Source organism: Anabrus simplex, chromosome 1 (assembly GCF_040414725.1).
Source record: "Anabrus simplex isolate iqAnaSimp1 chromosome 1, ASM4041472v1, whole genome shotgun sequence".
In the NCBI taxonomy this organism is placed as follows: domain Eukaryota; kingdom Metazoa; phylum Arthropoda; class Insecta; order Orthoptera; family Tettigoniidae; genus Anabrus; species Anabrus simplex.
In genome coordinates this window covers 1,797,618,997-1,797,643,342 of record NC_090265.1, presented here as the reverse complement: position 1 = coordinate 1,797,643,342, position 24,346 = coordinate 1,797,618,997, and the positions used below count along the sequence as shown (strand labels likewise).

Genomic DNA, 24,346 nt, shown 5'->3' with positions numbered 1-24,346 from the left:
TGCGCTTGGAAAATTTTCATCGCCTTAAATTTATAACTGCTCCCGTGGAAGCCATGGAGGTAGCTAGTTTAATTGTAATTTACAGTTCAGTAAGAAACATATTTACCAAGACTGCTTTTCTAATATGCATTTATTCAATCATAATATTAAATTAAGACTAAACAATTAACAAAAATAACAAAAGGAACTCTGCCAATTTTTTCAACTTGGCTGAATACTGAAGAAAACATTTTTGTTTGGAAGAAAACAAGTTATTTTATAACACTTATAACTTTTAAATCTCCTAAAACAGATGTAAACCCAGTTGTTTGTTAATGAAATAAAAACAAGAACCCCATTACGATCTTGAGATGTGATATCACAAAAGCATCCACACCTCAGTCTCAAATTAACTTAAAATGCTCTTAAGTTACAATTTCAGTCAAATGACTCAACACAATTCAGCCTGACATGGAGCTACATAGTTTACATCTGGAAGGAGATTATTCTTATATCTTCAGGTCCCCACAGATGTGTTTGTTTTCTTTCTCCTCCTAGTAGAACAAGGAGGGTATTAGTACTACCTACGATAATGATAGGCAGAGTCTAAATTACAAATTCATGTAACAAATGACTAGAAAGGCTACAGAAATGTAATCCAATCTATTAGAGTATATTTCTGTTCACCACACTTTCGCAACAAGTCTTTGGTTTAACTGTAAGCCCCATATTCTTACAACTATAAATCACATACAGATATTACAACATACAAATTCTGTTGTTAGAGAAAAAAATCTCTGGATGAAACATGGGGGGAAAGAAATCGAAGAAATATTAAATAATACTGTATGGCAAATTAACAGTCATTATAGCTAACTTGGCAATTAAAATTACAAGCTATATATATGCCAAATTGGCAATTATGAAGGCGACTTTTGAACCAGGGGCCCCCAAACCTTTTATTCATTAGGGACACACTAAACATTTCCTGAGAACTTTATAGGACAAATACAGAGTAAATGATAACTATTTTATACATAAAAATAAGTTTTACACAATTTTTATACATAATTCTAAAACTATCTGGTTACTAAATCATATCGGAAGTATATCTGTACTCATACCTTTGAATCACATTTACTTGAATACACTTACCACTTTATTTTTGGACTCTACTAATTTTCCTGTGCAAAGGAGAATGAACACACAAATAAAAGAGAAATAATATAATTTTAAATCCAAAAATAGCAACTGTCTGTAGAACAAAAAAAGATAAAAGTTTGTGTTATTCACAAACCCTCTGCCTGGATAACACAGTGTACGTTACTTCCTACACTACCAAACTGTTACCCTTACAATTTCTAGACATGCATACAGACAAAATCAATAAGAATGTTCTGTCCTCAAATGAGGCGAAGGGCAGAAATTAAGATGCCCTTCACACCAGGTCAGCAGGCCATAGTTTGAAGACCCCTATTTTAAACTATTTTTGCACTTAATGAGATTCGGCAAGGTGAATCTCTAACCTGAGATGAGTACATCAAAGAATATCACAATTAACATGTGTCTAAAGGAAGATTTGATGCACTTTTTAATAATCCATCTGAACGTGACTTTATAAATTTATAGCTATACTGTAATAAAATAAACAAAACCTCTAACAAAAACTACTGAGATCTTTGTAAGGATGCTCACCTTGCCAGCTACAACTTACCATAGTGAAATGAAAGTTCATTCATATAATACTGCAACATCTGGTAAGGAAGATCCATTCAAAGTGCACTTGAACAAAGAAAGTAAGGGAAAAATAAATATGACTAGATAGAATGACAAGCAGCAGCAGTCCACAATGGTAAGCAACTTTACGCAGTAGCCGAAGTGACCACTTGCCAGGCACGAATATTGTTATCAGAGTAACCAGCAAACAGCGTCTGTCCATCACCGGACCAGGCGAGAGACAGGCACTGCGGCGGCTCTGTGTCTATACCAGAGTACTGGCTCACCACCTCGGGACACAATTCGTCCACCAATAGTTTACCTTCCAGGTCCTGGAAATAAACCCAAAATTTTTTTTTTAATTATACAGGGAGTATTTGGTATCAAATATTTTGGGAACATATTCCTAACAATGAAATATTCAAAAACTTTCATACGAATGTCCCCAGAGTGGCCATGAACATTTGTGTTTGGTCAAACATCGTGGTTGGCTTGTCCACGTCCCATAGGTGAAAAAAAATGTTCATCAAAATGTTAGCTGGTGGTTGGCCTGTCCACATCCCATTGGTGAAAAAAAAAGTTCATCAGAATGTTAGCTGGCAGGGTAGCAGAAGTAGTGGTATACAATTTTTAACCACTAGACTGCATGCCAAAAGCCTGGGGTTCCCTACACAGTGCCCATATGGAGTGAAGAATACGACGCTGTTGATGGCAATTCTTCTATCAGATTGCGATGCAGCCTTGAATAGACCCCTATTCAACAGGAGTAGGCAATGCACTAACACCAGGTTTCAATAATAACTAGCTGGCCTTACATATTAAATATCTCCCGTATGTACTCCTTTATGTGACTCCAACTGGGGTCAACCAAAATACATTTTCTTTGAAAGTACAGTAACATACGACAGACAGGGTCACAGAGTTTACCATGAGAAAAACATTCAACACCTACACCTCTGATATTTAGAGTTTGGCCCTGTGCTTTATTAATGCTCATACTAAAACATACTTTTACTGGAAACTTGAGCCTTTTAAACTAAAATGGTAGGTCAGTGGTTATCATTGGTATTCGATGGATCAAAACGGTTTCATCGGCTCCAAACCCAGTGAGGGTCATGCACTCAAGTAGAATTGTTTTTAGCAATTTGATTAGCAATCTTGTGCCAGTACATCATTTTGGTGTGTGTAGGTTGTGGAGCAATAATACAGGGGACGCTACCTTTAAAATCTCTTTGTGAAGAGTAGTTTCAGGAGGGGGTCAAAGAATTTAAAAATTCAGTTGGACAATGTACCACCTCTTCTGTATCCAGGACATCAACTGAACATTATTATTATTATTATTATTATTATTACTATTATTATTATTAGCATATGATGTGTACTTGACAATCAAAATATACAAACATAATACAAAATATACAAGTTGGTGACAGCATCAGGACTTCACTTTTATATTTTAATGTCCAAATTCTTTATCCATGTAATCACTTCTGCTGTTACTTCAAAAAATTCCTCCACAGAGCCAGGAAATGCACGTAGGGGGCACTCTTGAACTATGTGCTTGATAGACTAAACTTGAGCACCACAGTCACAGCAGGCAGAACCTACCCATCCCCACAGATGTAAGGCTGCGCCAGTCCTACTGACACATCGGATCCTGTTCAGGGTTGACCAAACAGCACGGGGCAGACTAAAGCCAGCCAGTTTCATGCTGGGGTCAGAGATATCACATAAGCCACTGGGAGACTACATCCTCCACTCTTCTCTCCAGGCATTCCTGGGATTGAACCGAAGACATGACAAGTCCAAAGCTGTCTTCCACACTGGTTTTCTTGATTTCAGCCTAGTTGTAGTGTGCTGCTTTATATCCTGATGTATAGGAAGGGCCTCATTCTTCACTATTCTGCACCATAAGCTATTAAGTAGGATTCCATTCTAGATAAAATTATTAGAACTACGTGTTCTAATCACATTATGATATTGTTCTGCATGCCTGGTGTGATCTCTGATCATACGCTGTTCTCCATCAACATACGTTTCTCTATCTCTTTGGGACCTATGTCTTTCACAATCTTGAGATATTTGTTTTTTTTTAAATTAAGTTACTTTAGAGACACTTTACCCTAAGGTCTTATCGTGACTTCTAATTGTAGAAATTACAGTAAATTACAGTAGAGTGAAGTTTGAGAGGAATATACAAGATTTTGGTATTTTAAACTAAACAGTTAAATTTTTGAATACAGAAAAGTGTCTTTGAAAAACTTGATAAACCGAGCTCACTAGCTGCATTCGCTTAAGTGCGGCCAGTATTCAGTAATCGGGAGACAGTGGGTTCAAACCCCACTGTTGGCAGCCCTGAAAATGGTTTTCCTTAATTAAGGCCATGGCCACTTCCTTCCCATTCCTAGGCCTTTCCTATCCCATCGTCGCTATAAGACAAATCTGTGTTGGTGCGACGTAAAGCCAATAGGAGAGAGGGGAAGAAAAAAAAAACCTTGATCATTTGTTTGTACAGTGAGGATGAGAGTCCCTCCTTAATTTCCTTAGGTATACCGTGGTATTGGTGCCATTTGTCATACAGTGAACAGTCTGTAATGATGTGCTTCACAGTAACACACTATTTCATGTTGTATAGATGGGAGGCCGTTTCTTCTCTTATCTTCTCTTATCTTGAAGTGGCCGATCCGCATTCTAGATATAAGGACATGATCTTGCCTGTGAAGGTTGTGAAGAGAGTGTTGTACTGTTGATTCTGTTGTTACCTCATGGAATTTGCTGTTTGAAGTTTGAAGCCATTTTATATTCCACTGTTGGTATAATTTTGTTTTAGCATAAGTAACAATGTTAGCTCAAGGGGTAGCTGTTGTTAGATCGCCTAGTACGAGGTATGTAGCGTCTTTAGCTGCTTGATCAGCAGACTCATTCCCTTGAATACCTCTGGGTGACGGTACCCACACAAGGATGACTTGTTTGCCTTTTTTTTACGTTGTTAAACAGTTGTATTTCTTGTACAAGTATGTGTTTAGATGATGGACTGTCTATTGCGTTTAATGCACTTTTTGAACCAGAAAAGATCAGAGTTATTGCAGGTGCTGGTTTTTAAAATGTGTAGCATAGCCTGCTTTATTGCGTACAGCTTGTTGGAGAAGACTGTATAGTAGTCAGGCAATCAGTATAACATGGTACGTTCAGGATATACGGGCTCTTTATTTATGCTTGGCAAGGACTTTCCCGCTTGACCTTGGCCGCCAGTGACAGTTTAGTTACCGGCTACAGCGCGTGCATGTACGGCAGAATACGGTGCTCAAAATCATCATGATGCATTTTACTCAACGTTTTTACAGTTTATGCTGAAAATGTTCCCCATACGCTGCCAAACATAATCAGCATCTCTTAATGAAGTTTTCGGTTACTCTACCAAGTTCTTCAGCACTGACGGATGCAATTGCAGCTTTTATATTGTCTTTAAGTTTAGTGTGGGAGCGTTGTCCCCATAAACAACATTTTTTAACATTCCCCACAAATAAAAATCACATGCCGTTATATCTGGGCTACGAGGGGGCCACAGATTTTTACTTATGATCCTCGTACCAAACACGCTTCAGTAAGGAGATAACGACCATTACGTCTATTTTTATTGTTTACTGAACCTGTACGTTTGAAGCTCTTGGCCAGTTGTTTTATTGTCCAATTGATAGGAATGGGTCTCCCTGGAAATTTCCCTCGAAACTTTTGTCTTGTCCTAGCGCACAACTTTCTGCACTTAATGTAGGTATTGTGCAGATATACACGTTCATGTAACGAATAGTTCACATACATTACAGCACTATACACAATCACAATAAAACACTATACAATACGACATACAGTACGCAGTAGCTTCATTGAAGACCCTACTATCTCAGAGCTCAGCTCTCAGCAACTGTGGGAAGTGCCGGAAACCGCGTGCACCAGCGGCCGGTAGCGGCCTGTCATCGGCGGCCAAGGTCGAGCGAGAAAGTCCTTGCCAAGCATGAATAAAGACCCTTCCTCACATTTTCATCCATCAGTATAGATTGCAGTGTGCCTTGGGTAATTATTGTAAATTTCAAGGAATAATTGATGGTAGTGAGATCTGTCAATTTTGCCTTTGATACTGTAGTCTAATTCAAAGTTAATTGTTGGAAGAGTAATAGTCCATGGTGGAACATTAAGAGAATACTCTGAGAGGAGTATTGAGGGGATATTTAGATATAATTCTTCAAGGAACTTAGCTATTCTGACACTGAAGGGCTGTGGTTGTGATCCTGATTTAATGGGTATACCTTTGTGTTTGTTAGGAAAAGCATACAACTTAATTCGTGATTCACTCATAGTTGCTACCTTGAGTGCGCCTTACTTGCCTACATCCAATTGCGAGCGGTGGTTCATTTGCTTCTTCTGAATAATCGCTACTGGACTGGTGCAGAAGGCTCCTAGAGCAATTCGAAGAGTTGTGGAGTGGATGGAATCAAGGATTTTGAGTGAAGACATTCTTGTGGAATTGTATACAATGCTGCCATTGTCTAATTTGCCCCTAATTATGGCTTTGTACGTGTTCATTAGCACTTGGTAGTCTGCTCCGCCCCGTTCTTTGCTGCCAGGATCTTTATTATGTTCAGCCTTCGCAAGTAGTCATCTTTAAGGTTTTTCAGGTGAGGTATCCAACTTAACGTAGTGTCGAATAAAACTTCTAAGATTTTCATAGTTGTTACTGTTTCAATTTTGTGATTGTCCATGTACAGCTCAGGGTCTTGTACAGTGTGTTTACATTTAGAGAAGAGGATGCATTTGGTTTTAGTTTTTGAAAACTAGAACCCTGTAACTTTAGCCCATTTTTGGACATTCTCAATTGATTCTTGAGAGTAGTCAATTTATTTCTTCCTGAAATGAATATAGTCAAGTCATCAGCAAAACGGCAAGCCATTAATGGTAGGTGAATGTTTGAGACAATGCCATTTATTGCAACGAGGAATATTGTGACGGTGAAGACTGATCCTTGGCGAACTCCATTATCTATGGTTACTTCATGTGAAAGAATTTGAGTTGCCCTGACTTGAATTTGAAGATCTTTAAGAAAATTATAAATGAAGTAGAGCATGTTGCCTGAAATATTATGATCTGTCAATGTTTCAATTAGATAGTCTTTCCACACCATGTCATATGCCTTTTCTATGTCTAAAATGAGAGCTATGAGGTGCAGGTTATTCAGGAAAGCTTCTCGGATTTATGATTCTAAACATATCAGAGTATCTGTTGTTGAATGTGCTTTACGAAAACCATTTTGTGCATCACTAAAAAAGTGTATATGTTCTAAATATGAGCGTGATCTCTTGTTAACAATTTTCTCCATTAACTCACGCACAGTATTTGTCAAGGTGATGGGATAATTATCTGCGATCAACATGTCCTTTCCTGGTTTGAGTATAGGCACTACAATAGCACAGCACCACTGATTAGGAAGTAGTTTGGAATTCCATATATAGTTCAAAATAGCAAGTAGATAATTGAGTGTACTATGTGGAAACTGTTTAAAAAATTCATATGAAATGGTGTCTGGGCCAGGACTAGATCTGCCGCATTTGTCGAGTTCTGTAACCATTTCTTGTAACTGCAAAGTATCATTAGAAGCACAGTTCGGTGTAGGTACAGTTTCATTTACGTCTACTGGATCTAGAGTTATTTTCATGTGAAGAAATTCAGGTTCATAATTGGTATCACTAGAGATTTCTGCGAATGAGTTAGCCAGTTGATCAGCTATTTTTTGAGGTTCATAACTGATCCAGCAACTGGATCTCTAAAGAGAAGTAACACAGAATTTATTGCATTTACCACTTATTCTTTGGATTTTATTCCACGTAACTTTTTGTGAAGTTTGTGAGGTTAAGGAGGAGACAAAAGTTAACTAGGAGGTTTTTACTTAATTTTATTTAATTTCTTGCTATTGCTTGATATTTCTGAAAAACGACTATTTTCAGGCGTAGGATTTCTTTTGTGAAGGTAGTAAGCACCGTTTTTATTTTTGATAGCATCTTTACAGGGGTCATTCCACCAGGGAACTGTTTTCTTGAAGGGCATAGGAGTTGTTTTCAGGATACTCTGGTCAGCAGATTCAATCAGGTATTACTTCAGTGAAGTCTTAAACAATATCATTGATGTGCTTAAAAAGAAATTTGTAGGAATTAGATAATTTAAATAGTTATTTACAGTCTTTCTAAATGATTGCCAATTTGCCTTATTTAAATTCCATTTACAGTATTGAGGTTTTGATGTGTTGTCTGGAGAGCTTTCATCATCATTAATTATGATAGGGAAGTGGTCACTTCCTTGTAGAGTTGAATAAATGGACCAGTTAAATAGTGCAGCTATGTCTGGCGTACATGTAGTTAAATCTATACTACTGTCTGTTCCGTGTGCTATATCAAAACGGGTTGGAGCAGGAGTTCAATAATACTAGAGTAAATTCATCTAGTATCTTCTCTATATCTTTCCACCTTGCATCAGTATTGCGACTACCCCATAAACTGTTGTGGCTATTAAAATCACTCATCAGAATGAAGGTACAATAAAACTGCAACTGCTTCTAAATCAGTAGTTAAGGGAACCTCTTGATGGTGTTTTAACATAGGTAGTTACACCTCCAATTACACGATTTAGATTAATTCAGTTTTTATAATGTACGTTGAACTGTCTTAAATGGGAAACAAAGTTGTCTTGAAAGTTAGTTTCTTGTACACAGAGAACTGAAGGCTGATGTTTATTTAGTAAAAGTTGTAAATACTCTCGCGCTGTGATCAAAAACGGTTGAGGTTCCATTGAAGTAATGTTATAGCAATAATAATAATAATAATAATAATAATAATAATAATAATAATAATAATAATAATAATAATAATAATAATAATAATAATCGTATGGCCTCAGCTACCATGTGCAGACACCATCTGGCTGTCTGCTCATCCATTTCGATGTTCCGTTTTACTCTAGGCTCACTAGATGGCAGACCGAGTAAACAAACTCTCTTGGGAGTCTATGGCTGAGATTTAATTAATTTTGTCGGGTAAACACCAAATGTGTCCCCCAAGATCTTTTGCATGCCAACATCATATGACATGGAGTGTCGAATAGACTATTTTCTGCCTTTCAAAAATCCGACTACCTCTGCCGGGTTTGAACCCTGTATATTGGGATCCAGAGGCCAACACTACCACTTATAGTCGTAAGAATGACAAACAGGTGAAGTAGGAATATCATCATTATGTGAGGGAAGTAGAGTCATCGCTGGAGTAATCTGGAACTAAGGTGTTAATTGCATCTCGGTTTTGACTGCTAGCCTTAAGCAGTTTCCTGATTATTTGAATACTCCTGTTCTTCATGGATTTTTCAGTGAGGTATGGATATAGTTTTTGAAGGGCTTGGGCTAAACCCCACTAGATCTTGGGTGTAATTGGAAGCTATTTTTGTTATGTCATTAACTCCAATACTTTTTCAAAAAAGCAATGGAGTTGTAAGTAACTGAGGGGAAAGGACTGAGGGTTGGCTTCTAGAACTTGCTTAATTGGCTTAAGCATATCACTAATAGTTGTGCTTTCCTTCTCTGTCTGGTTTTTAATAAGTTTGTTTTGTCTTGTGTTTCCCTGCCTGTTCACTTGTTGGAGGTTCAGTTGTTAGGGGAGGTTTCTTAAAATCAAGGTCCTTTCTGCCTGTAGTTTCACTGCTAAATAGTGATATTGGTCTCTTTGAACCAGCAATATGAACACATGAGGAGTTTTGAGGAAATTCCAAAGGAGAGGTTAGTAGTTTCAACTGAGGGTAAATGACCACAGTTTTGGTCTTGGGAACACTGAAGAGTTGTAGATGTAGCAGTAGTTTGTGAGGGAGTACAGATAATATTTTCTTGACAGTTTGTTTTAATTTTATGTGTATCCTCTACTACTTGAAGAAATTCTGTTAGATTGATTTTACCACAAGAATGACTGTTTTAATTTTATGAGGAGTCTTCATTTATTGTTTCACCATTATCAGGACAGTTTCTAGATAAGTACACCTCAGTTTTACAAATAAAGCAGGAGGATGTGTTGGAGGATAAATGCAGCCAGAAATTGGTACCCAAATATTCTATTTGGAGCGAGTCTGCAAGTTTTTTTAAAGTCTTCATTTTGAACATAAATCTGTCTCCAAAAACTGAGAATGTGAAAAAATCCAGGGATTGTTAGACCTGCTCTAATAGAGATCTTTGACAATGGTTTAATGATAGTTTGAGAAATTCTTCAATAACAATATTAGGAATCACAGGCAAACATTTGTTTTTAGATAGGAGAGGTCTTATTTCCAAGGAAACACTATTTATGAAAATCTTGGGGTGTTTTGAAATTAATTCTTCAACACACTTCTGACTTGCAAGGAAGATAGATACTCTTCCATTAGGTATCTGTGAGAGAAATAGATATTACTAGGGCTAGTCAGTTTTCCAATTGCTAGTATATAATCTCAGATACTAATACCATCACAAGATTCAATAACAATAGCTTGATGTCTGATTGTATTGCTGTAGAGTAACTTAACCGTGGGTTGTTAGGTATTTTAGGAACAGTAAGAGAGGTTGTCCAGAGGTTACCTGGTTCACCGGTACAGGTGGAAATGATTCTTTCTTTATTCTGTCGATTCATGATTCATGCTGATTTTCATTATTTAGATTCAATGAGTTAGAAAAATCTTGCCGACCTCCATCAACAGAGGCGGCCCTTATCGTTAACTAACAGGATGAGCTTAGTTATGAAATTGATACTTTAATGTACGCTAATCTCCACAATGCAGATCTAAAACCACACTCACTTACAATAGTACTTAGCAGCTTCAATCTGGTACTTCAGACGGTAAAATATAGCCTAGAATTACCGATTAATCAATAGTTCTAAGCAACAATATTACATGTGAACATCATGATCTGAAATCATAATTGTTTTGCTCCAGGGAAGTTTCCCTATCTCTTGACAAAGACTGATTTGCCCTTTTAGTCTCTAAACTGTCAATGAAATCACAAAGGAAACAAAACGAATGATCTTATCACACTCTTATCTACATTACTACTCAGCGCGGCCATTCACTGCAAGATACAAGAACTCACATGATGAGATCTTGTCTTATACGCAGTGCGAGCGGAAGTATTCTAGGTAACACAACACAGAAAAAGCACATTGCCCATCTTAAAGATGGCTGCCAGTAAGAGCTCTCTCTCTCTCTCTCTCTGACCTAGGCAATGCCATGAATAGAAAGTAGAGTGCACATCATCTTCATGGTTGCCATGGTAGTGATGGCAAAACAAACTGGGTGACTGTATTCATTAATAAATATATTTCTGTTAACCTTTCAAGAAATGCAAGATTTTTCCTGTATTGAGATGATTTTGGAAGATTTTGGTACAAACTGCACCTTTTAACTCCCTCTGGTTTAAGAGCCTGAGTTTTGTGAAACATACACGTTAGCGTTTTATACCACTAAGTGGACCATATCCAAGTGCCTGGCAATCTCCCTCACATGAACATGGCCCTAATCCTTGCACTGACCCTTGATGAGCAATAAAGTCAAATTGCAAGCCATGACTGTTGTCTTGTTTGGTTGATTGTTTACAGTAATTCAGCAAGGTGAAAGGAGCCCCAACATTTGGGAGGGACAAGGCACTTTTGAGAGAAATGTTTTACGTGTTGAAAGACCAAAAGAAGTACGTAATTGTGAGCTTGAAGGAAGAGTTTTTCATAATGTAATTGGAAATTCATCAAACAGCGCAAGGAGGATTCCATTATGGGAAGGTGTTGGACATATCACTATTTGAAACACTCTCTGTGGAAACCTTCTGTATCCTTATCTTCAATGGGTTCAAAGACTTGCTGCGGCAGACTTTCAGGCAGAAAGAACATTCTGTCAACTCATGCTACAACACTTTGCTTATTTGTTCCTATTTCTTACATTAATGTCCAGCAGAAGCCAAATAAAGAAATTGCAGGATGCATTGGATGATGTACCTTTTCAATGGCACTCCACCTCACTTTAGTCTAGTTCATGTGTTCGTTGTCATTAGAACTGCTGTTTTCCACACATGGATTGGTCGAGCGGGATCCACCGAATGACTGCCCGATCATTAGATTTAAATCCAATGAATTTTTATCTTAGGGGATATATGAAGTTCACACTTGACTCAATTCCAATGACGACATTCTGAGAGAGCATATCTTAAATGGATCTCAACATATACAAAACACTCCAAGCATTTACAACACAGCACGTCACAGCACAGCTTACAAGATCTTAGTTTCATTCCGTATTGACAGTTTACACTTGACAACAGAAAATCTCTTATTACTTCCTCCTATTCAAGACATATATATGCACCTTTTGATGGCTAGATTTTTTTCAGCCAAACATGTTTCAGCTCATCTTTGAGCCAGTTACAAAAATTAATGTTGAATAAAAGCAACGTGAAGCAGCACGTAAAATCAAAGTAGAACATGATTGATTAATATATCTAAAACAAGCAGGGATAAAGCAAGGTTGGAAACCTCTGAACTTTTTTTTATATCACTCTAAAACAAGGGTAAAATCTCCATTAAAAAGTTAGAACTGTTACATAAGCATATGCTCTGGAGGGCAACAGAAACCAGTGAAAAAAGGCCTGGTACAATGTTGTGTAACTCAATTAGTGGAAACCATAATATATCGATCTTATAAAGTCCAGGTGTGATCAGTTAAGGAAAAGAAGGTGAATGAATATGTGTAAAAAGCTGAAGCTAAGTGAAACATTAAAATAAATGTGTCACTTACTCATTGAGTGGTTGCTCTCTCGAACAGCCTGACCTTGGTCACGGACTCTTGTTTCCACTAGACGTGTGTGACTGGCTTAGCTATAACCCTGCTTGCTATATATTAATCATGTTCTACTCCAATTTTACATGCTCCTTCACACTGTTTTTAGTGTTCCTCATTCAACATTAATTCATGTAACTACGAAACACAGAAGTGCTGCATGACTTCGACAAATGTTTTCATGATACAGATGTCTATTCCCATAGGAAACCTGCAATATTTGTCCCGAATGAGTAAATTTATGGTCCGTTATTGGACATTATAAATTAACCAACTAACTCGTTACTGGTTGCCAGCGTTTCGCCCCAGTGTGTTAAGTTGGGCTCAACAGTTGGTAAAGAGCACACCCACCAAGATGTCCAATAACGGACCATTTATATTGGTATTACTTGTTTTCAATGTGTGGGTTGTATGGATGAAACTGTTCCCAAATTCTTGTGTGATGTCATCAGAGCTGCATAAGGCTTGTACCCACTTCGAAGTGGAATCGTTCTTCTCTGACGAATTACGTTGGGGGTCTTGTATGCAAGATTTATTTTTTCACTTTCTTCATCTCGAAAAGCCAAGGGGGGTACAAACACAAGTAAGGTAAGGGTGTGTTCTGCCCGAAGGCAGGTCCGAACCTCCGCAGATGTGTGCCTGAGCTGGAGTTTACGTACGGTAGAGTGGCCGTTCCTTTCCGCTCCTCCATTCCCCTTAACCCCCCCCCCACCAACTAACAGCGCATGGCAACCCACCCAAATCTTGACCACGCCCAATGTTGCTTAACTTCGGAGAACTCACCAGATCTGGTGTTTAAACACGGCTGTAGCCGTTGGCAATACACGAGTAAATACGGTATTAATCATGTTCTGCTCTGATTTTACATGCTCCTTCACACTCTTCATAGTGTTCCTTATTCAACATTAATTCATGTAACTTTCTAATATATTTCTCTGAAGATGCCTCAAAGATGAGCTGAAACATGTTTGGCTAAAAAATCATTCCATCAAAAGGTGGATATATATACTGAATAGGAAGTATTAAAGCTTTTCTATTGTAAAAGTAGCTCAGCCTAATAATATCACTTCTATTACTTAATTAGCAATAGAGAAGCATAACCATGAATCCAAGCTCATCTGAAGGTTTTCTGATGTTTTGTAGTTAAGAATATATCTCCAAAATGTTTCAAAACCATTTACATATTACATAATAACAACCAAGAGGATGAACATAAATGGTAGGTCAGTGTGGCAATAGGAAGCAACAGAAAGACAAGGACAAGCTTTACACACAACCTTTCTCAAATACATAGGGTTGAAATAAACATAAAAAGGTCTGGCTGCATAACACACCGATTAACGGAGGGTATCCGCACGACTACAAGTTTTAGTATCATCCCATTTTATTCTTAATACCACTCCATTTGAAGTTTACAAGAAAGCATTGCAACACCAAGGACACTGTGATTCCACATCACAACAAGACGCTGTGCTCAACATTTTAATTCAAACAGACATCATATTGTGTTTTATTGTACATGACAAGATGGATTTTATTTCATCCTTCAATCTTTTTATATGTTACATTGTAATGGCCATGGTTTTAGATTTCTTAATGCCCCCCCCCCCCTTTTTAATAGGTCTTATTGTATACTAGAATTTTAATTCAACTAGCTGATGAAGAGAATGTATATATATTTTCGAAACATGTACTAGATGGAATGTAGAGGTGAAAGGTAAATAAAAATCAATATATAGTATTGACTAGGTGGATCATTTACCCACATTTGTTGTTATTATGGGAAACTACGACAAGAGCTGTCAGCACAAGACCGTCCAACACTCAGCACTCAAACAGATGGCACTGCGATGGACCAACACCAGGAACTGAGCCGAGGACCAGCTACCCAGGATGACGATAGCTAGATGTTGGGCTAAACCCAATATACCAGAGTCCGGCATGGAGGAGCCGTGAGGTCACCATGTTACAGATAAGTTTGAACAGATTTTTTTGCATGAGATAGGGACAGTAAGCTTCACATATTTTTATTTTGTAAATAATCATTCACTAAGCCCATATGGCAATTAATTATGTTCAGGATTTATGCATATGTACTGTAGTAAGTGTTTTAGCTCTGTATCATCTGTTTATGGTAATGAGGGAGTAAAGTAACGGTGAGTTAGGTCTGATTGTCATGTAAAATAATGTTATTCCTTTGGGGAATCATTGTATAGAAGTTTTGCGGAGCTAGGGTCGTTAAAACCTAAAGAACATAGATGCCTTATAAATATCATGCAGGAGACCCTCACTAGAAGTGTTAGGCAACCTAAGAATAATGACTCCATGCTATATCAATGTGCATGAGTTTAACAGGTATGGAGAAGCAGCTGAGGGCCATGCATCCTAAATACTGTATTAGAGAGGGTCATAAAAATTACACCGGCGAGTTTTCACATGGCATGAACTGGGGTCCACTGCATGAAGAGATGTATTTGTGTGTCTGCTGATGTAGTTTTTATTGCGTCTTTTTTTATTGGTATTATTGTCGTTTGATTGTGCATTGTTAGAACAGTAGCACATACGCGTTCTAGGGGTCGCGAGTTCTACTCTTACCCTTGACCATGAGCACGGGCTCATGTTAAATTCAGTGTCTTTTGGGGGTCTCAAAAAGTCCTATTTTTCATTCGTGTGATATATCCCAGGTTCATGGAAATTGTATAAATTTTAGTTTCTTTATGTGTAAAGTGTTCTGTTCCTTATCTCGTGAATCAAGACGTTTTAAGGACAACGATTATAGTCAAATCTGTTCAAACTTATCAATACATTTGACGTAGTGTTTATGTAACGTCCCCATGGTCTCTGAAGTAATTAATTTGTTTTGCTGCGACTTCATGGCCACTGATAATATACTTTTAACATATTTGTACCGAGTTATGGGAATTTTAATTCTTATTCATCCAATTTTTATGTTTTGATCATTAAAGTTTGGTTTTATGTAAATTCTTATCCTCATTCACTCACACAAATGCAATTCCTGACCTACTTACATCTTTAAGATTTTATTTAGTGTATTTTGAGATCTAGTCAACGAACGTTCCGCGGGCTCTGCCACTGAACTAGCCAGGTCGGAAGGGGACAGGAAATTTTCTTAATTTGTGCCTTCTCACACTGTGACCCACCTTTGTATATTTATTTATTTATTTGTTGCTGACCCAGTAAGGTACAAAATTTGGCGTGCCAACACGTGGGGCTGTTTGGTTGTTTTGTGCGGCACTTTTGATACATTTTCAGCATTTGCTTGATAGGTATTAAAGTCCCTACGTAGATGTGCGAGATTTCAAGTGAATGAGAATGTTAAACAGAGGAACTAGTTGTTTGGTATTGATCTGTTCGATTTTTATTATTATTATTATTAGGCCATGTCAATTATGCGACCATCTCTTGCAGCCAATGCTGCTAGTGGCTTTTCTACCACTCTAAGGGATTTCAACACACGATACATAGCAGTTCATATTACATCAGTTTCTTGTTGAACTTCCCCTTATTGGCTTCATCAGAAGATATAGTACAAGTTTACGACATACAAGTCCACTATACACAACAGATTTTGGAGAAAAAAGATCAATTCCGATGCTTTGGCAAATTCTATTCAGCCGTTCATAACACACATACTCACCGTTCAACCAGCTATTCCACTACGATACCCTATGTACCTGACTCTCGTTCTTAATTATTACTAGGCTGAGATTTTAATATATTGAAATTTTAATGAATCCACACATAACTTATGTTGTACACAATATTTGTAATCATTGAAAAATACTATTGCAAATATTAAGGCTTTTTTTATGATTTTGATCATTAATCATAAATTAATTTCTACATAATTTTTGACAATTTAGAAACTTTTTATCTCTTAAGTTTTATGACTTAATTTAAAATTAGCATAAATTTGACTGCTCTGGAGAACTTATGACCATTAATTACAATTATTATTATTGTTATAAACTATTAGATTTTAAGAGATAGCCTTATATATAACCCCTGACCTAACTTAGAGAATTTAACGGCAGAAGATGCTTACCATGTCAAGCAAAACATATCCCATATTAAACAATATGTAATAATTATATCCTAATTATATGAATTGTATTGTATTGAGCAGGTGGATATTAATAAAGTATTTGTAACTTTTTGACCCTTTCCGGATCACGGTGCAATATACTGCGTGTCGAACTTCCGACCATCATATCTTCGCTTCTCTTTGACTTTAAGCAACGATTGAAGAATTTGTCGTATCTACCATCTATTGGCTATATTACGGAAGCTTGCACTAATTTGTATTCTCTTTGGGAGCACTGTTAACTTTAATTTTTCATGTGAATGTCTGCCACACTCGCGAGTCAATGCGATCTGATAAACATGGCTGCTCGCAGGCATGTAGAAGTTTTGAACAGTGAAGAAAAAGTGTTTGAAATATGAATGAATAATGAAAGTGAGGGTTCAGATTTGTGTGAAAGTGATTTAGAAAGTGTTGACGATATTGTACCCGAAGTTTCAAATGTTGATGATGAAGGTGTAAGTAACAATGATGAAGAATTACAACCAGCTACCGCGAAGAGGCAGAAATTAAATGTATCAACTGATCACTAGGTCTGGGAAAAAGAAACAGGCAATAATACAATTTTACCTACTGATTTTGGCTATAAGCCTGATCTTGCCGGAATCCAGGACCAATCTTTGACTGAAAACTCTCCAGAACTACACATTTTCAAAATAATTTTTCCACATACCTTAGTGGAAAAAACTGTCATAGAAACGAAATTGTATCACTCGCAATACGTAGAGAATAATTAGGTCATTTTTCCCAGATCCCGAGCGTCAAAATGGGTCATGTAAACAAACATAGCTTAGAAGAAATTTGGTTTGTGCCCAGCCCCATGCTTTGAGGAATATCATACAAAAAAACTTTTAAGCAGGTAAATTGTGTGATATTGTTTTTCATTTTATTCATCTGTATTCCATCCATTTTTGTGAATATAATGTCCAATGAGTGTGTTTTGCTATTTATAGAGAGATTTATTTATCTGCCTGTAAAAACCTAAATTGTGGGGTATGCGAGCATTTAGAAAACCTGACCTTGAAAGGGTTACTATCCTATTGGGATACCGGGAACAATAAAATGTTTTCTCATTTATGATGTGGTGGTGATTGTTTTAAGAGGAAGTACAACTGAGCAACCATCCTCTATATAATACTAATCAGAGAGAAAAATGGAAGGGAGCCCAACACTTCGAAAAATGAAGGTATCAGCCAAAGGAAGACAAGGGCCATGAAGGGCGTGAAAATGAAAGACTCCCTAGGCCTCCATACGTAATACTGTCGGGGTCGGAAAAGAACAAGGGTTGACCAAGGGAGGTCGATAAGGATAAATGATATTGAGGAGCCAAGCACAAATGGAAGCAATGCAGGACTCAGCTAAGGGCCCTGTGGTTGCCAACTCATGCTCCAAAGTTCAGAGCCCCTCGGGCTTCTTTTAGTCGCCTCTTACGACAGGCAAGGGACACCGTGGGTGTTATTCTACCGCCCTGACCCACAGGGGGACCATTTATGAGGTAGCGAGTGCGATTTCCGTCAGAAATCATAACGGACATAGTCGGAGGTCGGTAGTTCCAGTGTTATAGGTTAGCTGACGGGTGAATTGAGATAACCTCAGTCTCAACTGGTAGGAAATAGCAATTATTACAATTAATATTAGTGGTTTGTGGCTGTATGAACGTTGTTCGGATCATGGCAGCCTCGAGTCTAGAGTAGTGATGGTAATACTTGGCATAAACTGTGTATTATACAGTAAGATCCAAGCCCATTGATAGGAAGAGACCTGGCGTTTATTAATTAAAATATAAGGGCTAATTATTGCTAATTTCCAAATTTACGGGTTTTCATTGTACGGATTTTATTCTGTATATTACTGTAACATAAGAGTATCTTTAGTGCAGCCTCAGAATGGTTGGTTTGTAGACTGAGTTTGATGTTTTTTGTGTAACGTAAGTTAGTAAAGGCTGCAGGGATTAGTGAATATTTCTTTAATAATAATAATAATAATAATAATAATAATAATATTATTTGTTTTACGTCCCACTAACTACTTTTACGGTCTTCGGAGACGCCGAGGTGCCGGAATTTAGTCCCGCAGGAGTTCTTTTACGTGCCAGTAAATCTACTGACACGAGGCTGTCGTATTTGAGCACCTTCAAATACCACCGGACTGAGCCAGGATCGAACCTGCCAAGTTAGGGTTAGAAGGCCAGCGCCTTAACCGTCTGAGCCACTCAGTCCGGCGAATATTTCTTTTGGGGACACGGTACCATGATTTACATGAACACATAGACCAAGGCTTTATGGGAGCATATGAAGGAAGAGTTGTCAGAAATAAAGGAAGAGGCTGCGAAGGACAATGAAAAAACAGACATTAGAAATGAAAGAACAGTTGTCAGGTAGCGAGGAATGTATGAAAAAACAGTTACTAGAAATGAAAGAACATACTAGTGCACAATTAGACCAGTTAGTAATAGATAACCAGGCTTCACAGAAGACACTAGTAGAACTGGCCATAAAGATTCAGAATGTGCATATATGTTGCATAGCAAGCGCAGACGACCTCAAAAGACAATTAACTGAAGTCCAGAAGGGAACACAGGACCAGATTGTAGCACTCAAGGGATCAGTTGAGGTTTTGGAAAAGAAAATAGCTGAAAGCGAGATGAATAATGAAAGAAAACTGGAATCGGTTACTAATGCACTCATATGAGTAGTAGAAGGAACAGAAAATAACAGACATGACATAGTGCTGTTAGAAAAGAAGATTGAATCAAAATTAGGGAACATGTGTGAGAAAGTGGAACAAATGGGAGAGAAGACAAAATTCAAGGTTGCAGGTTTGGAGATCCTAGTGGAGCAGACACAGGAGAAAATGAAGGCTGAGGTAGCAGGGTTAGAGAACCAAGTAGAACAGATACGGGATAAGTTGGAACTAATAGACTTGCACGGCATCAGAGACGTGAAGAAAGGCAAGCCAAGTGCACAGCAGGGTGACACAGGAGAAATGTCTGGACAGGAGGTACTTGAAGATAGCCGGATGAGCGAACTAGCAATAGTAAGCAAGCTCTCGAGTATACCCCAACCAGAGGTATGCACGTGGATGCCTGAAGTAATAGGTGCGATTCCAATATACATCATCATAAGATAGCTGATGATAAGCCTAAGAAGTTTGCGGCAAATGGAGAAATTACACCCAGGTCATTCTTGAGAGAATCTGAAGAATACATGTATGATTGTCGTGTCCCGAAGGAAAAGAGATTACGCACAGTTGTGAAATTCCTTGGAGGTACCGTATCTCAGCGGATGACTGCATTCAAGTAGACGTTTGGAACGTATGATGAATTCCAGCAAGCGTTCTTAAAATATACCAAGATTTATCGGTGCAGGAAAATTTAAGAATGGAATTTTATTCTCGCTGTTATGCGACAACGCTACCTACTCATTTCGCAGAATACTTCACAGGGCAATTAAATTACGTGAATTAGACCATCCGCCTCCATAAAATGAGGTGATCACTACCATTATGAAACAGTTGCCTGTAGAAGTGCAGCGAACACTTATAGCCACCAACTTAAGAACTACAGTTGAAATAGAGGAAAGTTGCGTTAATTGGATCAAACTACGACCCAGAATCATCCGAGTCCGTCACGCAGAGACTATCCATAGGTAGAAGTAATGCCAGATGATAGCTCACACCTTAGAAAGGAAAATGGAAATAGTCCGAGTTCAGGGACACAGACGTCACCGAGAATCAAGGAGGAAACCTGAGGCCACTACCAGAGAGAATCAAACTGGAGACCTCCCCATTGGAACAACAGACGAGAGTATGATAATAGGAGAGAAAGAAGAGAAAGGAGATCGTCATATTACAATCTGGGATCATCTGGTATGCCGTACTGATACAGGTATGAGGCCCGTAATGAACCACAAAGATCGTATTCTCGATGGTAAGAGAGAGAGATCGTAATCGGAGGCGGCAAGGGAACAATTTTCGTCCACAGGGAGAGGAGAGAAATCGGGAGTCCCGTCAGTATGTTCGAGAATTAGGATAGAAAAGTAAGGAACAAGAGCAGTGGAAAGAAGCCATTTAGATGCAGGCCGAACAAGAATTAGTGTGCTGGGAGTGTGGAGTACCGGGAGCATGAACAAGAACAGAGGATGAGATTTGAACCCACATGCACCAGAATACCAAGTAAGCAGCACGGGCTGTAAAAGAAAACAGCAAACGTAATTAAAGGATTATAGATGAACCAACAGGGTGACTATGTAAATACTGTACATAAGATGACACCGGGACAGTTTCAAGCAGATGGACACCAGGCAGATGAGGAGATGGAAGAGGAAGGAGATGATGATGAAGAAGAAAGAGGGTGACATTGCAGGAGAAGAGGATCCTGTTGACCAGATCGAAAGGGAAATGGGAGGTGAAGGTGACAACGAGCAAGTAGTAAACTTGCTAACTTCAGGAGAGAGAGAGAGAGAGAGAGAGAGAGAGCGCACGCAACTGCCAAGTGTACGAAGGGAACCAGAGGAAATTCCTTGCTTTACTGGATGTTTATTACCACCAGAGGAAAGAGCACAAGGAACTGCTGAATCAGGTCAAGAGAACAGAGAATAGTGAAGGGAAATGTGAAGAAGTTAACTGATGGCGTTAAATAACCTGATTACTTAAAGTTAAAAAAAAAAAATACATGCCTATTTTTTTTTTTTAACATTGTGGGGAAGCTATGAACCATATCATTCATGATCAGTGAATATAATATTTAATGCATCAGGAACGCTGTGCCAAGGAGTCAAAATTGGAATGGCACGAAAAGTAGCTTGGAGTGCGAGGGGGCAGAGCAAGCCAGCACAGGCGTGGCAAGATGTGCGAGAGAGCAAGAAAACCTAGAGTAAAGGATAGAACGACTCAAATGTTGTTAGAAGGTTCACATGTACCACCCTGATAAGAAGAAACGCGGCAGAAAGCAGGACTGACAAGTAACGAAATTAGGATAACTACTCCAATGAGTTCAATTCAAAGAAACAAAAATGATAGAAAATTTCATCATAATTTACCGAGTGCTCTGGACTGATCAGATGTGTTAATATTCATCGCCTTTCTTTATATGACTTGATCGGAATGAGCTCTCATTGGCACAAAGGAATAGCGTGTATCTCGGGAGTTACTCTTATGTGGCGTCACTGTTTGAACTAATAAAAAGGGTGTCATGTATTCTTTCTTGCTGTGGTAGTCAGACATGAAGGAGGCTGCGCCATGAACTCTCATAAAGCACACAAAGAATCAGTTTCAGAATATGTAGTATCGAACAATGTTAATAACTGTAGCCTGAAGAAATAGCCAGTAACTAATACTGTATAGGAAGTGTATAATTAATAAACTATAATCCAGAGCTCGTGTGCAGTAGCATGCTGTAGAATAGGAGCGATTGGAGTGCGCTAACTGGCATTTTATCTGTGTGTAGAAAACTGCAGATATCGCAATATGGGAAACTACGACAAGAGCTGTTATATTACATAAAATCAACTTCACGATCCGTATCGCACTTTAACGGAATTCACAACTAAATATTTTTTATTTTCCACCTTGTCAATACATTAGTTGCTTAAGGCAACTTACTGGTTAAAAGTGGTACATGTTTCATACATTATTAACATCTTCAGCCACATAACACTGTTTAGATAAATTCATATATTGACAAAGTATCAATGCTTTGAGAGAAAGTGTCCTTAAAAATGCTATTGATACTTTGACAATATACGAATTTTTCATCTAAACAGTGTTATGTGGCTGAAGATGTTGATAATATACGAAACATGTACCACTTTTAACCAATAAGTTGCCTTAAGCAACTAATGTACCGACAAGGTGAAAAATAAAAAATACTTGGTTGTGAAGAGCTGTTAGCACGAGACCATCCAACACTCACCACTCGAGCAGATGGCATCGCGATGGACCAACACCAGGAACTGAGCCGATGACCAGCTACCCAGGATGACGATAGCTAGATGTTGGGCTAAACCCAATGTACCAGAGTCCAGCATAGAGGAGCTGTGAGGTCACCATGTTACAGATAAGTTTGAACAAATTTTTTTAGCATGAGATAGGGACAGTTAGCTTTGCATTTATTTTTGTTTCGGGTTTTTTTTTTTGCCAGGGGCTTTACGTCGCACCGACACAGATAGGTCTTATGGCGACGATGGGATAGAAAATGACTAGGAGTTGGAAGGAAGCGGCCGTGGCCTTAATTAAGGTACAGCCCCAGCATTTGCCTGGTGTGAAAATGGGAAACCACGGAAAACCTCTTTCAGGGCTGCCGATAGTGGGATTCGAACCTACTATCTCCCGGATGCAAGCTCACAGCCGCGCGCCTCTACGCGCACGGCCAACTCGCCCGGTCTTTCGTAAATAATCATTCACTAAGCCCATATGGCAATTACATAATTATGTTCAGGACTTATGCATGTGTAGTAAGTGTTTTAGCTCTGTATCATCTGTTTATGGTAATGAGGGAGTTAGGGTGAATTAGGTTTGATTAATTGTCATGTAAAATAATGTTATTCCTTGAGGGAATCATTGTATAGAAGCTTTGCGGAGCTAGGGTCGTTAAAACTAAAGGACATAGATGCCGTATAAATATTGTGCAGGAGACCCTCACTGGAAGTGCTAGGCAACCTAAGAATAGCGACTGCATGCTATATCAATGTGCACGAGTTTAACAGGTATGGAGAAGCAGCTGAGGGCCATGCAACCGCAACGTTGTATTAGCGAGAGTCATCAAAATTATACCGGCGAGTTTTCACATGGTTTTGCACATGGCACGAAGTGGGGTCCAATGCACGAAGAGATGAGGTTTACGGATGGTATTCCGGATGATTTGAATGCCCCGAAGCAAGGCCTGGCGTATAGGCATAATGAGTCCGACGAAGGTGACTCGCGTTTAACACATGGGTGACGGGCTCCAAGAAATCTCGTAGTACGCTCGCCAGCGGTAGGTGACGGGCCCAGATAAATCTCTGTTTTATTCACGACATTGTTTTCGGTCTTCCTGTGACATCTCTTGACCATATATTGAACTATTTCGGACTTGCACATTGAATAGAATAAATCAGATGTATATCTGCCACTTTTTCTTTTTTTAAATTCACGGCCTCTTTTATTCTTTGATTTAGTTTCCAAACGTCAACTTTCTTTCTGCCGGTTCAGTCAATGACAAGATGGTGCGCCCGCAGAATACGGTGTTAGCCGACAATATTTTAGAAGAATTATATGCCGATGATTGTTCAAATGGATATAGTGATAATGAATTAGTGGAAACTGAATGCGAGAGTGATAGTGGAAGTGATATTCAAGCCTCTACACACCGCAATTTACCTAGTGCGCTTATTTATTCAAGTGACTGACGACGATAAAGATGTAAACATTAATGATGTGTTAGGAATTGACGCTGAAGATGGTTTTGTAAAGGCAGATCCACCTAGATATTTAGAACAGTTTCAAGGCAGCCAAGGACTAACATATGTCTCACAAGATAATGAAAGTGTCAGTGAAGTTCTTGACAGGTTTTTTTAGTAGTGAGTTCTTTACCTCGCTTGTAGAACAAACTAACCTCTACTATGATCAGAACATTCACAAGTACAAGCAGTCACCCAAGTCTCTCAAATGGAAATCTATCAATGAACACGAGAT

The 24,346-nt window shown here is 38.4% G+C and overlaps 1 protein-coding gene across 1 annotated transcript in view; it reads right to left on the bottom strand.

Moving 5' to 3' along the window:
* Nucleotides 1-1,246: 1,246 nt before the first annotated feature.
* Nucleotides 1,247-24,346, bottom strand: part of LOC136882962 (small ribosomal subunit protein RACK1) — a 90,316-nt gene continuing 67,216 nt past the window's right edge. The window contains exon 8 of the mRNA XM_067155162.2: nucleotides 1,247-2,027. Within this exon, the coding sequence (XP_067011263.1) occupies nucleotides 1,842-2,027 (186 nt within the window). The 3' untranslated portion in view covers nucleotides 1,247-1,841. The remainder of the gene's footprint in view (nucleotides 2,028-24,346) is intronic.